We start from the raw sequence: 12,039 nt of genomic DNA, 5'->3' as shown, positions 1-12,039 counted from the left end.
TTCGGACCACTCCACAAAACGAAAAGATGATCAGACCATTTAAAACCATTTGTGACTTTAAGATAGCGAAGTAACGCTCTACGGACGTCCAGTAGCCTAAGCTCACGAGTATTAGACTCAGAAGCTGCCAAATCTGGAAAGGCCGGTAACTCAATATACTGATTAACATGGAAGGTGGACACCACTTTCGGGAGAAAGGATGGCACCATTCACAAAGATACACCAACGAATGAAATTTTAAGAAAAGGATCATGACAAGACAGAGCTTGTAATTCCGAAATTCTCCTCGCAGAGCAAATGGCTACTGAGAAAACAACCTTTAGAGTCGAATCTTTAAGAGTTGCTCTGTGGATAGGTTCAAATGGAGCCTCACACAAACCCCGAAGGACCAGATTGAGGTTCCAAGGAGGACAAACTTTCCTCACTGGTGGGCGTAAATTCTTGACTCCTCGATAAACCTGATCACATCAGGATGAGAGGACAAGCGGTAACCATCCAGCTTTCCTCTCAGACAAGCCAAAGTGCCACGTGAACTCTAAGAGAGTTGAAAGCGAGGCTCTTGACCAGGCCATCCTGAAGGAAAGACAAGATGTGTGACAGTGAAGCTCGCAATGCCTGTACCCCCTTAGCCATACACCAGGACTCGAAGACTTTCCAGACCCGGACGTAAGACAACGAGGTGGACTTCGCCTAGACTGGAGAAGGGTAGTAACTACCGTTTCTAGGTACCCTCTTAACCTCAAACGCCTCCTATAGAAACACAGAAACATAGAAATGACGGCAGAAGAAGACCAAACGGCCCATCTAGTCTGCCCAGCAAGCTTTGCACTTTTTTTTTCTTCTCATACTTATCTGTTACTCTTGGCTCTTAGTAACCCTTTTGTTCTATTTCCCTTCCACCCCCACCATTAATGCAAAGAGCAGTGTTGGAGCTGCATCTAAGTGAAATATCTGGCTTAGTTAGGGGTAGTAACCGCCGCAATAAGCAAGCTACACCCATTCTTATTTGTTTACTCAGACTATGTGATTCAGTCCTTGTTGGTTGTCGTCTGTATATAGATCCACTTTTCTTCATTCCTCCTGCCGTTGAAGCAGAGAGCTATGCTGGATATGCACGAAGTATCAGACTTTCTCCCCTGCCGTTGAAGCAGAGAGTTATGCTGGTTATGCATTGAAAGTGAAGTATCAGGCTTATTTGATTTGGGGTAGTAACTGCCATAACAAGCAAGCTACTCCCCGTTTTTTGTGAATGCAAATCTTTTTCCACATTTCCTCTTGCCGTTGAAGCTTGGAGCAATGTTGGAGTCACATTAACTGTGTGTATGTTTATTGAATAAGGGTATTATCTCGAGGCAGTAGCCATCATTCCCGCGAGCCACCCACTCTTTATTCGCGTCCTCTAGACTTTATGGATCCACAGTGTTTATCCCCTTTGAAGTCCTTCACAGTTCTGGTCTTCACCACTTCCTCCAGAAAGGCATTCCAGGCATCCACCACCCTCTCCATGAAGAAATACTTCCTGACATTAGTTCTGAGTCTTCCTCCCTGGAGCTTCAAATCGTGACCCCTGGTTCTGCTGATTTTTTTCCCGACGGAAAAGGTTTTTCGTTGTCTTTGGATCGTTAAAACCTTTCAAGTATTTGAAAGTCTGTATCATATCACCTCTGCTCCTCCTTTCCTCCAGGGTGTACATATTTAGATTCTTCAATCTCTCCTCATAGGTCATTCGATGAAGACCTTCCACCTTTTTGGTCGCCCTTCTCTGGACTGCCTCCATCTTGTCTCTTTCCCTTCGGAGATACGGTCTCCAGAACTGAGGCCTCACCAAGAACATGTAAAAGGGGATAATCACTTCCCTTTTCTTACTGGATATTCCTCTCTCTATGCAGCCCAGCATTCTTCTGGCTTTAGCTATCGCCTTGTCACATTGTTTTGCCGACTTCAGATCATTAGACACTATCACCCCAAGGTCTCTCTCTTGCTCTGTGCACATCAGCCCTTCTCCCCCCATCGAATACAGTTCATTCGGATTTCCATACTCCATATGCATGACTCTGCACTTCTTGGCATTGAATCTCAGCTGCCATATCTTTGACCACTCTTCCAGCTTCTTTGGATCCCGTCTCATTCTCTCCACTCCTTCCGGCGTGTCCACTCTATTGCAGATCTTAGTGTCATCCGCAAAAAGACAAACCTTACCTTCTATCCCTTCCGCAATGTCGCTCACAAAGATATTGAACAGGACCGGTCCCAACATTGACCCCCGCGGCACTCCGTTCAACACCGCTCTCTCTTCAGAGTAAGTTCCAAGCCGCTACACAAAAGCGATCTGTTTGGTCAGAAAATATGGGGCCATGCCGCAGGAGGCAAGGAAGATGACCGAGTTGTAATGGGTCATCGACCGCGAGGTTTATCAGATCGGCGAACCATGGGCGGCGCGGCTACTCCGTGGCAACCAGCACCATCTCCCCTGTCGTCTCTCTATTCGCTAAAAGACCTTTCCCACCAGCGGCCAAGGAGGGAAAACATATAGAAGAACTCCCCGCGGCCAAGGAAGGACCAGAGCATCTACGTCCTCTGCTCCGTATTCCCTTCGTCTGCTGAAAAAACGAGGAGCTTTCACACTGTCACGTCGCCATCAGATTGACCTGAGGGTAGCCCCATTTCGTGCAAATGGGCTGCATCGCACTGTCCGACAACTCCCATTCTCCCAGATTGAGTAGCATGCATCTGAGATAATCTGCTTGAACATTTTTGACTCCTGCGATATGAGATGCTGTTATTTGAACCAAATGCTGTTCCGCCCAAAGGATCAGCTCCTGAACTTCCAGAGACATTGCATGACTCTTGGTGCCTCCTTGTCTGTTGATATAAGCTACTGCCGTCACATTGTCCTAAAGAACTCGCACCAAACGCCCCTGAATTAAAGGCTGAAAGGCAAGCAAAGCCAGACGCACCGCCCTGGCTTCCAAACGATTGATAGACTAAGAAGCCTCTACTGTTGACCAGGTGCCCTGGGCCGCCTGACTCTGACAAACTGCCCCCCATTCAGAGAGGCTGGCATCTGTAGTCAGAATCAGCCAATCTGGAACTTCCAAGGCGACCCCCCACATGAGGTTGGGTATGTGCAGCCACCGAGACAGACTGTCCCTGGTTGAAGGGGGGAGAAGAACAGGCTGGTGATACTTCTCAGACAATGGACTTCACTGAGCCAGAAGAGCCCTCTGCAGGGGATGCATATGAGCACAGGCCCATGGCACCAGATTTAATGTGGAAGTCATGGAACCAAAGACCTGCAACACATCCCAAGCTCTGGAGACACGTAACTGTGACAAGCGCCAAATCTGAGATTGTAGTTTGCGCACTCTCTATTCAGTCAGAAAGACTCTGCCTTGGCTTGTGTCAAAAAATGCTCCCAGATACTCCAGAGTTTGAGTTGGAAATAGGTGGCTCTTGCCCAAATTCACCACCCAGCCTAACAACTGTAAAGTCTGAAGGACCACTTGCACTGCTGTACGACAACTGTTCTCGGACTTCACCCGAATGAGCCAATCATTGAGATAAGGATGGATGAGGACTCCCTGCCGCAGCAATGCTGCCGCTACGACCACCATAACCTTGGTAAAGGTACGAGGTACCGTGGCCAATCCGAACAGGAGTGCTTGAAACTGGAAATGCTGCCCTAAGACCATAAACCTCAGGTAAATGATGATCTCGGTAAATGGGAATGTGGAGATACACTTCCATCAAATCCAGTGATGCCAGGAACTCCTGGGTACATACCGCTGCTATCACCGACAGCAACGTGTCCATGTGAAAATGGGGAACTTTTAATGCCGCATTCACACACTTCAAATCGAGAATGGGGCGAAAGGATCCCTCGTTCTTTGGGACTACAAAGTAAATTGAATACCGACCAGTTTGGAGGTCGTCCATAGGCACCGGGACCACGGCCCCCAAGTGTTGCAACCTATGCAAAGTCTCCTGCACCGCCCTGCGCTTCTGCAGCGAGCCACAGGGGGAGATTAGGAACAGGTTGCGGATAGGCCGAGCAAATTCTAAACGTAACAGTCCCTTATCACACTGAGTACCCGCTGATCCTGGGTGATTTTGGCCCACTCCTCGTAAAACCAAGTCAGCCAACCTCCTATAAAAGGAATGGCAGTGTGGGCCAGCCTTCCTTCATTGAGTCGATTTGGGACCGGAGGAGCTGGCAGTGATGGGGGCTCTGAAGGGCAGACATCCTCCTCGAAAAGACTGCCCCCAGGACTGCCCGCGAGACGAAAAAGACCTCTGTGTTGCTGACATGCTACGCGGTTTGCCAAAACCTTCAACTGTCCCAAAAATGCGGCCGTGGGGGAAAACTCTGTCTGCCCAGAGGCCTGTCCTCCGATAAGCAAAGCACCTTAGAGTCTCCTAATTACTTCATGATCTGATCCATCTCCTCGCCAAATAAGAGCCGAGCTTTGAATGGTAAAGATGCCAGCTGGGCCTTAGATGAAATGTCTGCAGACCAGTTACGGAGCCATAGGAGGTGCCTTGCGGAAACCGCAGCCCCCATAATTTATTTAATTTATTTATTTATTTAAAACTTTTCTATACCGTCGTATAGTAGAGCACCATCACAACGGTTTACAGTCAGGCACAAATATGTGGTTTCTCAATTATTCATAGGGTGCCATTATTATACGGTTACATAGTTCAATCATATACTTTAAATAGGGAATGGGTGTGGTTACCATTTATGATTAGCTGTCTTTCTAATTTAATACTTAATTGTGAGAAAATAATAAAAATAAGCAATTCTGCTTTTTTTCTCTTGCTGACTTTCTGCTTTGTGTATGTGTTGTTATTCCGCTACCTCACTGTGAAATGCTTTTTTGAAGAGCCATGTTTTTAAGCCTTTTTTTAAAGAGTTTTAAGTCCTTCATTAGTCTTAATTCCAGGGGTAATGTGTTCCATAATAATGGTCCTGCCAAAGATAGTGCTCTCTCTCTAACTTGGGTCAACTTTGCTGTTTTGACTGAGGGTATGGTTAGCAGAGCTTTATTGGCTGATCTGAGATTTCTTTGAGGAACATGTAATCGTAATGCGGTGTTTAGCCAGTCAGAATTTTCGTCATTAATTAGCTTATGAACTGTGCATAGTGTTTTAAATTGAACTCTCTATTCTATTGGGAGGCAGTGTAGATCTGCAAGTGTTTGGGTGATATGATCTCTTCTGCCTTTACCAGTAAGTATTCTGGCAGCCGAGTTCTGTAGTATCTGCAGTGGTCTGATAGTGGTGTATGGTAATCCTAGGAAAAGTGTGTTACAGTAGTCCGTGCTGGCAAATATTAATGCTTGTAGTACTGTACGAAAGTGTTCCTGATTTAATAAGGGTTTTAGTCTTCTAAGGACCATTAGTTTGGCGTAGCCTTCTCTTGCTTTTATTGATATGTGTTGCTTAAGGCTCAGTTCAGTGTCTATAATTACTCCTAGGTTTCTAGCTTTATCAGTTAATTCTACTGATTTGTCATTTTTAAGTTGAATGGGATTTTGAATTCTTTCGATGTTTTTTCGTTCAAGATGTATAAATTCTGTTTTTTCAATGTTGATTACTAGCTCCATTTGGTTTAATAGTTGTTTAATTATGTCTAGGTATAACATTGCAAAGTTTAGTGTTTTTTCAATTGATTCTTCAACTGGTAGAATTAATTGAATGTCATCAGCATATATGTAGTGTATGATCCCTAGCCCAGCCAGTAGGTGGCAGAGGGGAGCATGTAAATGTTAAATAGGGTTGCCGAGAGTGCCGAACCCTGGGGGACTCCTGTCTCTAGTGTGATTTTGTCTGATATTGAGTTTTTTATCTGTACCTGATAAGGTCTATTGTTAAGGTAGGATGTGAACCATTTAATTGTTTTGTTTTGTAATCCAATTTCTTCCAGTCTTTTCAATAGTATGTCATGGTTTACTGTGTCAAATGCTGCGGACAGATCTAGCAGTATCATGATATAGTGTTTTCCGCTGTCAAATCCGCGAAGTACGGTATCTGTTAGAGAGATAAGTAACGTTTCGGTGCTATAGTGTTTTCTGAAGCCATGTTGTGATGGGAAGAGTATGTTATTGTTGTCTAGATGTTCTGCTAGTTGTTTTTGTACTGCTTTTTCTATTAATTTTGCAATCATGGGCAAGTTTGAAACAGGTCTATAGTTACTTAATACGGTTAGGTCACTGTTTTTCTTTTTCAGAATCGGTTTTATTATTGCATTTTTGAGTGAGTCTGGCATAACTCCTTCACTGAGTGATAGGTTAATTATTTTGGTTAGTGTGTATGTGGTTATATCAGCTAGTGTTTTTATATCTGTGGTGGGAATGGTGTCAATTTTATGTGGTGTGGGATTCAGTTTTTTTTATCATGCATTCAACTTCGTTCTGGGATACCTCCCTCAAATGTGGAGAATTGTGTCACATCTCTTTTTTGCATCTTGATTTCCTGTTTTGTTAGGAACGGAATTTTTGCTTTAAGGTTTTTGATTTTGTCTGAGAAATAGTGTGCTAGGTCGTTGCATTTGTTCTCTTGTGGGGCTTAGGGCATATCTGCTTTATCAGTAGTCAGATTTTTAACTATGTTGAATAGTGTTTGTGGGTTGTTTGAAACTTTTTCTATTTTTGAATTAAAGAATTGTTTTTTTGCTTCAAGAATTATTTTTTTATAATAGGCTAGATGTTTCCTGAATTTGGTTAAATTTTCCGCTGATTTGTCTTTTTTCCATCTTTTTTCTTTTTTTCTCAGATTTTGTTTAATTTCCTTTAATTTTTCATTAAACCACGGGTTTTTCTGTTTTGGTTCATGGATGTGTATTGTTCTAGTGGGGTTAATGTCGTCTGCCAATTTACTTGTTTTCATTATCCATTCTGTTGTTACTTCTATACAGTTTTGGGGGTTGAGTTTTATTAAAGTTTCTTCCAATTTATTTTTTAGAATGTCATGGTTGAAGGGGGGACGATATTTAAATTCTAAGGGCTCATTTCTCTGTGTTTCTTTTGGTTTTATGAGTTTGATTTCGGATAATGCAGGAAGACGTCCGCACCACATCATACAAGGAATCTTCCACAAAAGCTATGGCTGCTTCCAACCGGTCTGCCTGAGCACCTTGCAAACCACCTAACATTGGATCCTCCTGGGAATGCTGTACCCAGCGTAAGCATGCCCGCTGCATGAGGCTGGAACAAATAGCTGCGCGGAGACTCAACGCAGAGACCTCAAAAATCCTCTTGAGATGGATCTCCAGCTTGCGATCCTGAACATCCTTCAGAGCTGTTGCCTCCACAACCGGAATGGTCATTTTCTTTGTGTCGGCCGATACCGCAGCGTCCACCTTAGGGAGCACAAACAACTCCAGGGCCTGCTCTGGCAAGGTATAAAGCTTGGCCATGGCCCTACCGACTTTCAATCTGCGTCTGGGTTATCCCACTCCTGATCCACCAACTTTTTAATGGACTCATGATACGGAAACCCAGAACGGGGGGGCGCCACGTGCCCTCCAAGACTGGATCCACACTGTCCTTGCGAGGGTCATCAGGCTGAAGCTGTAGTCCCAGCTCCTCCAGAACCTGGGGAATGAGAGGTGCCAATTCCTCCCTGCGGAACAACCATAGGATCTTGGGGTCATCCCCCTCTGCCACTGGTCCCGGATCAAGATCATTACCTTGGCTCGTGTCTGCCATATCCAGGTCCGCTGCCCGATTGCCGAAAAGCGTCGCCCCTAGGCCGTAGGCATTTCCCAGCAACGCCGTACCAGGCAAGCGCAGTACTCTGGCAGTCGCTGTATCATCTTGCGACCCCCCCTGCCTGCCCTGACCTGGACTCTGGCAGCAACCTGCACGGAGCTGAACCAGCCTCTGGGTGCAAAGAAGGAGGGTTTTGATCCTTTCCTGCCGGCCCCAAAAATAAAAAAAAAATAAAAAATCTAAAAAAAAAAAAAATGTATAATCTGCCCGCGGCCCGGAAGACGGATGCTCAATTTTGCCGGCGTCCGTTTTCCAAACCCATGTCCGTCAGCAGGTTCGACAACCGATGCCGGTAAAATTAAGCGTTGGCTGTCAAACCTGCTGACAGCCGACACTTCTGTCAATAAAGAGGCGCTAGGGACGCGCTAGTGTCCCTAGCGCCTCCTTTTTACCGCGGGCCCTAATTTGCATAGCTTGGCTTAGTGAATCGCGTGCCCAGGAGAGTGGCCTGGGTGCTCGCTGGCTCTCCCTCGCAGTTTACTGTATCGGCCTGACTGAAAAGAGCTGTCCAGCTCAATTCAGCATGTTAATTAAAATAGGAGAGGAAAGTGAGGAAAAAAATAAGGAGCCAACACGTGAAAGGGAGGGATCTGGACCACCAGATGTGCACCTCATGGTTACCTGTGGAGCGGGCGTACAAAAAGGTCACCAACCCCCAGCCCGTCTGCCTCGACCAAACAGGGTAGGGATCCCTCACGAGAAACCCTGACCCCTGGGAGGAAGGCTCAGAGCAAAAAACAGAAATAGGACCAAAAAATACCGGAACAAACTGCAGGTTTATGCATCAGTCACCAACTGCTGGAGACAGAGCAATACTGAGGAACTGCAGGTGGCATCAGTGTATTTAAAGCAGTGTCAGTTTTACTTTCTTTGTCTCCACCTGCTGGCACGGATGAATAAACCCAGGAGTCTGGACTGATCCAGGTATGTACAGGGAAAGTCAGTTTTATTCTCAGTTTTATGGTCCCAGATCCATCCAGGAACCCCCGGGCTTGGCCCGGCCGGCCAGTCGGTCGGTCGGTCGGTCGGTCGGTCGGCCGGCCCCCCGGCCCCCCCCCCGACCACCACTTTGGCCCCACTGCAGTCTTACCTGGAGTTGATAAGGAAGCGGAAGGTGCAGGACAGGATAATCAGGATTATGGTGAGGTAGAGTTTGAATTTCTCATACTCGTCCTTGTAGGCAAACCTGCCGAGATGGAGACATAAAACGGCATGTACAAACACCCATGAGGAACCCAGCCTGTAATCCACAGGACAGCAAGAGAGCAAAAGAAATATTTGCCATCTGAATATGGGAGGAGCAGGGGTGTCCTGGCTAACAAGGAGAATTACCTGGGAACCCTCCTAGTCCTAGAGAATGATAGGAACGAAGTGAAGCTAAGTAATCATAACTCTCCTGCAAGAGACATCCCATCCTACGTGCGGTGTCTTGCTTTAACATTCCAGCAATCTCTGGCAACCCATGGCTAACTCCACTGAAAAAAAACAGGGCCATGATGGAGGGTCAGAAAGTTAAAAAGGAGGGCACTGTTTTTTTTCATTGACTGTAACGTTTTGCATTTGCTAATATTCATTCATCCAAATTTTGTAGGAACACTGGAATTCGGCTATGGAATAAAGAGGTGCGTTGGACTAGCACTTGTGACATCCAGCCAATCGTCTGCCTTGACTGTCTCTAATTCAGCTAAGAGATGGCCTCCGAACACCAGGGCCGGCTGATCATTTCTGGCTAATGAGACTAAAGATTTTCTCTCTAGATATTTCTCGTGTCTAAGCCATCACAACTCCCCCATGCAGTTTTAAAATCCAATTACAATTTTGAAAATAATAATCAAAAGCACTGCCACCCAACTCCCCGTCCCCTGGGAAAAGAACAAACTGTCATGGGCCATAAATGCAAGCACACCGGTCTCAACTCTGCAATAGCTTCCAATACCCAAGCTTGCCCATCTTTATGAAAGCAGAGTCCCTAGAGCTGCATTTTATTTTCTGGCTTTGCTCTCCTATTTCTTAAAGCTGCAGTTTAGTGACAGGGACCTTCGATGGGCTGGCAGAGCGCCTGGATCATTCACAATTCTTTTTAACTTGCATTTCCTACTGAAGAGAGTGCTCGTGATAGTGACAGACTGATAACACTGAAAAGACAGGCTTGCTATTTAGGTGCTGAAAACTCGGGATCTTCAGGCGACGTCTCAGTACTGAGAGGGTCCACAAGATTTAAAATGGCAAAAGTGGCATGACAAATGCGGAAGATGGGAGATGCCCCTTGTGCAGGTGCTGTTCTGGCCCCCCCTTGCTCCCCCACCGGGTGTCAAGCAGCGCTGTGGCAGCAGCACACGCGGGAACAAGCAGCACCCCCCTCCCCCCATGGCACTTTCCAAATGGTGCAGCGCGGCTGTGGCTTCTTTTAAGTTTGGAGTGGGTTGGGGGAGGGGGGGACAACAGACAGGGAAGAGAAGTCAGGGCTTCTTCAGAAGATGAGGATGAAGAGTACAAGCAGGCTTAAGGGAGATAAGAAGAGCTGCAAAGTGAAAAAAAGAAAAAAAGAGAACTGATGAATAGAAATGAAGCATGGCTTTAGTGTTTTTAGTGCCAGAAATCAGTGCGTAGGTGATGATGCACTTTTCCTCCATCAGCACCACCATCATGTGAACCAGAAGAACATGGAGTGAACGTCTGTCCCGTTCCTGATGCAGCTACTCTCAGGGTGAGCAAAATCTAGACATTCCAAGGCAAAAACCAGAACAAGCCCAGCACAGACAGCAGCAATACAAGTTTTTCCCCACCCCCTCAGATATACATATACTGCTCCACCAAAGTACAGGTATAACATAGGCAGCACTGCAGGCTTTCCTTATAACTAATACACACACACACACACACACACACTTTTCTTATTATATATAGGAAAATTGGTTCTTACCTGCTAATTTTCGTTCCCGTAGTAGCACAGATCAGTCCAGACTCCTGGGTTTTGCCTCCTTGCCAGCAGATGGAGACAAAGTTTCATTGACATTGTATATAACCCAGGGTTCCACCTGCAGTCACTCAGTATTGACTTGTACCCAAGCCAAGATGACAGCAACAACCTTAAATTTCTAAGCAAACTCGCTCTTCTCCAACGAGCCGGAAGAAGATGAAGTTGCCCAAAAAAAGACAATGGAAAACTTGTTTCCCAAATTTAACATAAGTGATCAGCACTGAAAAACCACCAACAACTCGCACTATATACAAAGCAATAATACGAGTAGCGGACTCTCTCCCCCCCAGTAAATGGGTGGGTCTCTGGACTGATCTTGGTACTACAGGAACGAAAGTTAACAGGTAAGAACCAAATTTTCCTTTTCCTGTACATACCCAGATCAGTCTAGACTCCTGAGATGTACCTAAGCTCCCCTTAACTCGGGTGGGACCTGGAGAGTTCTGCTCATAGAACACTCTCACTAAAGTATATGGAAGCTGGAGTCCTGACATCCAAGTGATAATGTCTAGCAAAAACATGCAACTTCTTCCTAGTAGCCGCCCAGCAAATTTCATGCGGAGACACCTTTGTGACTCAGCTCAGGAACTCGCCTGAGAACACATCAAGTGCACCATTAAACTCTCCGGCAGTAGGCACCCTTTAGAAATTAAGTCAGCTTTATTGCTTCCTTCAGCCACCGCACAAGTCTAGCCTTAGACGACTTATTTCCCTTCTCTGGACCACTCCACAGTACAAAGAGGTGATACGATCTACAAAGACGTGATGCGATCTACAGAAATCATAAGTGAACCTTTAGATACCTCAATAATGGATGCCTCCAATCTAAGAGTCTAAGCTCCCCCTCATGAGGCGTAGAGGAATCCAAATCCATAAAAGCTGGAAGCTCTACTGTCTAACTAAGATGGAACACCTAGACTACCTCAGGCAGAAAAGAAGGCACCATGCATAAAGTTACCCCTAAATCAGACATCTGTAGGAAGGGATCTCAACACAACGGCACCTGGAACTCCGAAACTCTCCTAGCTGAACAAATAGCCACCAAATAAAAACCACTTTAAGAGTCAAGTATTTAACTGTAGCTCTCTTTAGTGGTTCAAACCGAGCCTCACACAATCCTCTAAGGATTAGATTCAGATTCCATAATGGACAAATGTTCCACACCTGAGGCCACACATTCTTAGCTCCCTGAAGGAATGGTATAACATCCGGATGTGTGGACAGAGGATACCTTGCATCTTATCCTGGAGATAACCCAATGTCGCTACCTGGACTCTCAGAGAG

At 45.8% G+C, this 12,039-nt stretch overlaps 1 protein-coding gene across 1 annotated transcript in view; it reads right to left on the bottom strand.

The window, feature by feature from the left end:
* TMEM120A (transmembrane protein 120A) overlaps positions 1-12,039 on the bottom strand; it is an 84,762-nt gene that overhangs the window by 40,231 nt on the left and 32,492 nt on the right. Inside the window, 1 exon segment of the mRNA XM_029612696.1 lies at positions 8,866-8,961. Within this exon segment, the coding sequence (XP_029468556.1) occupies positions 8,866-8,961 (96 nt within the window).

The sequence above is a fragment of the Rhinatrema bivittatum genome, chromosome 8 (assembly GCF_901001135.1).
Source record: "Rhinatrema bivittatum chromosome 8, aRhiBiv1.1, whole genome shotgun sequence".
NCBI lineage: Eukaryota > Metazoa > Chordata > Amphibia > Gymnophiona > Rhinatrematidae > Rhinatrema > Rhinatrema bivittatum.
This window is presented reverse-complemented; position numbering and strand designations above follow the sequence as displayed.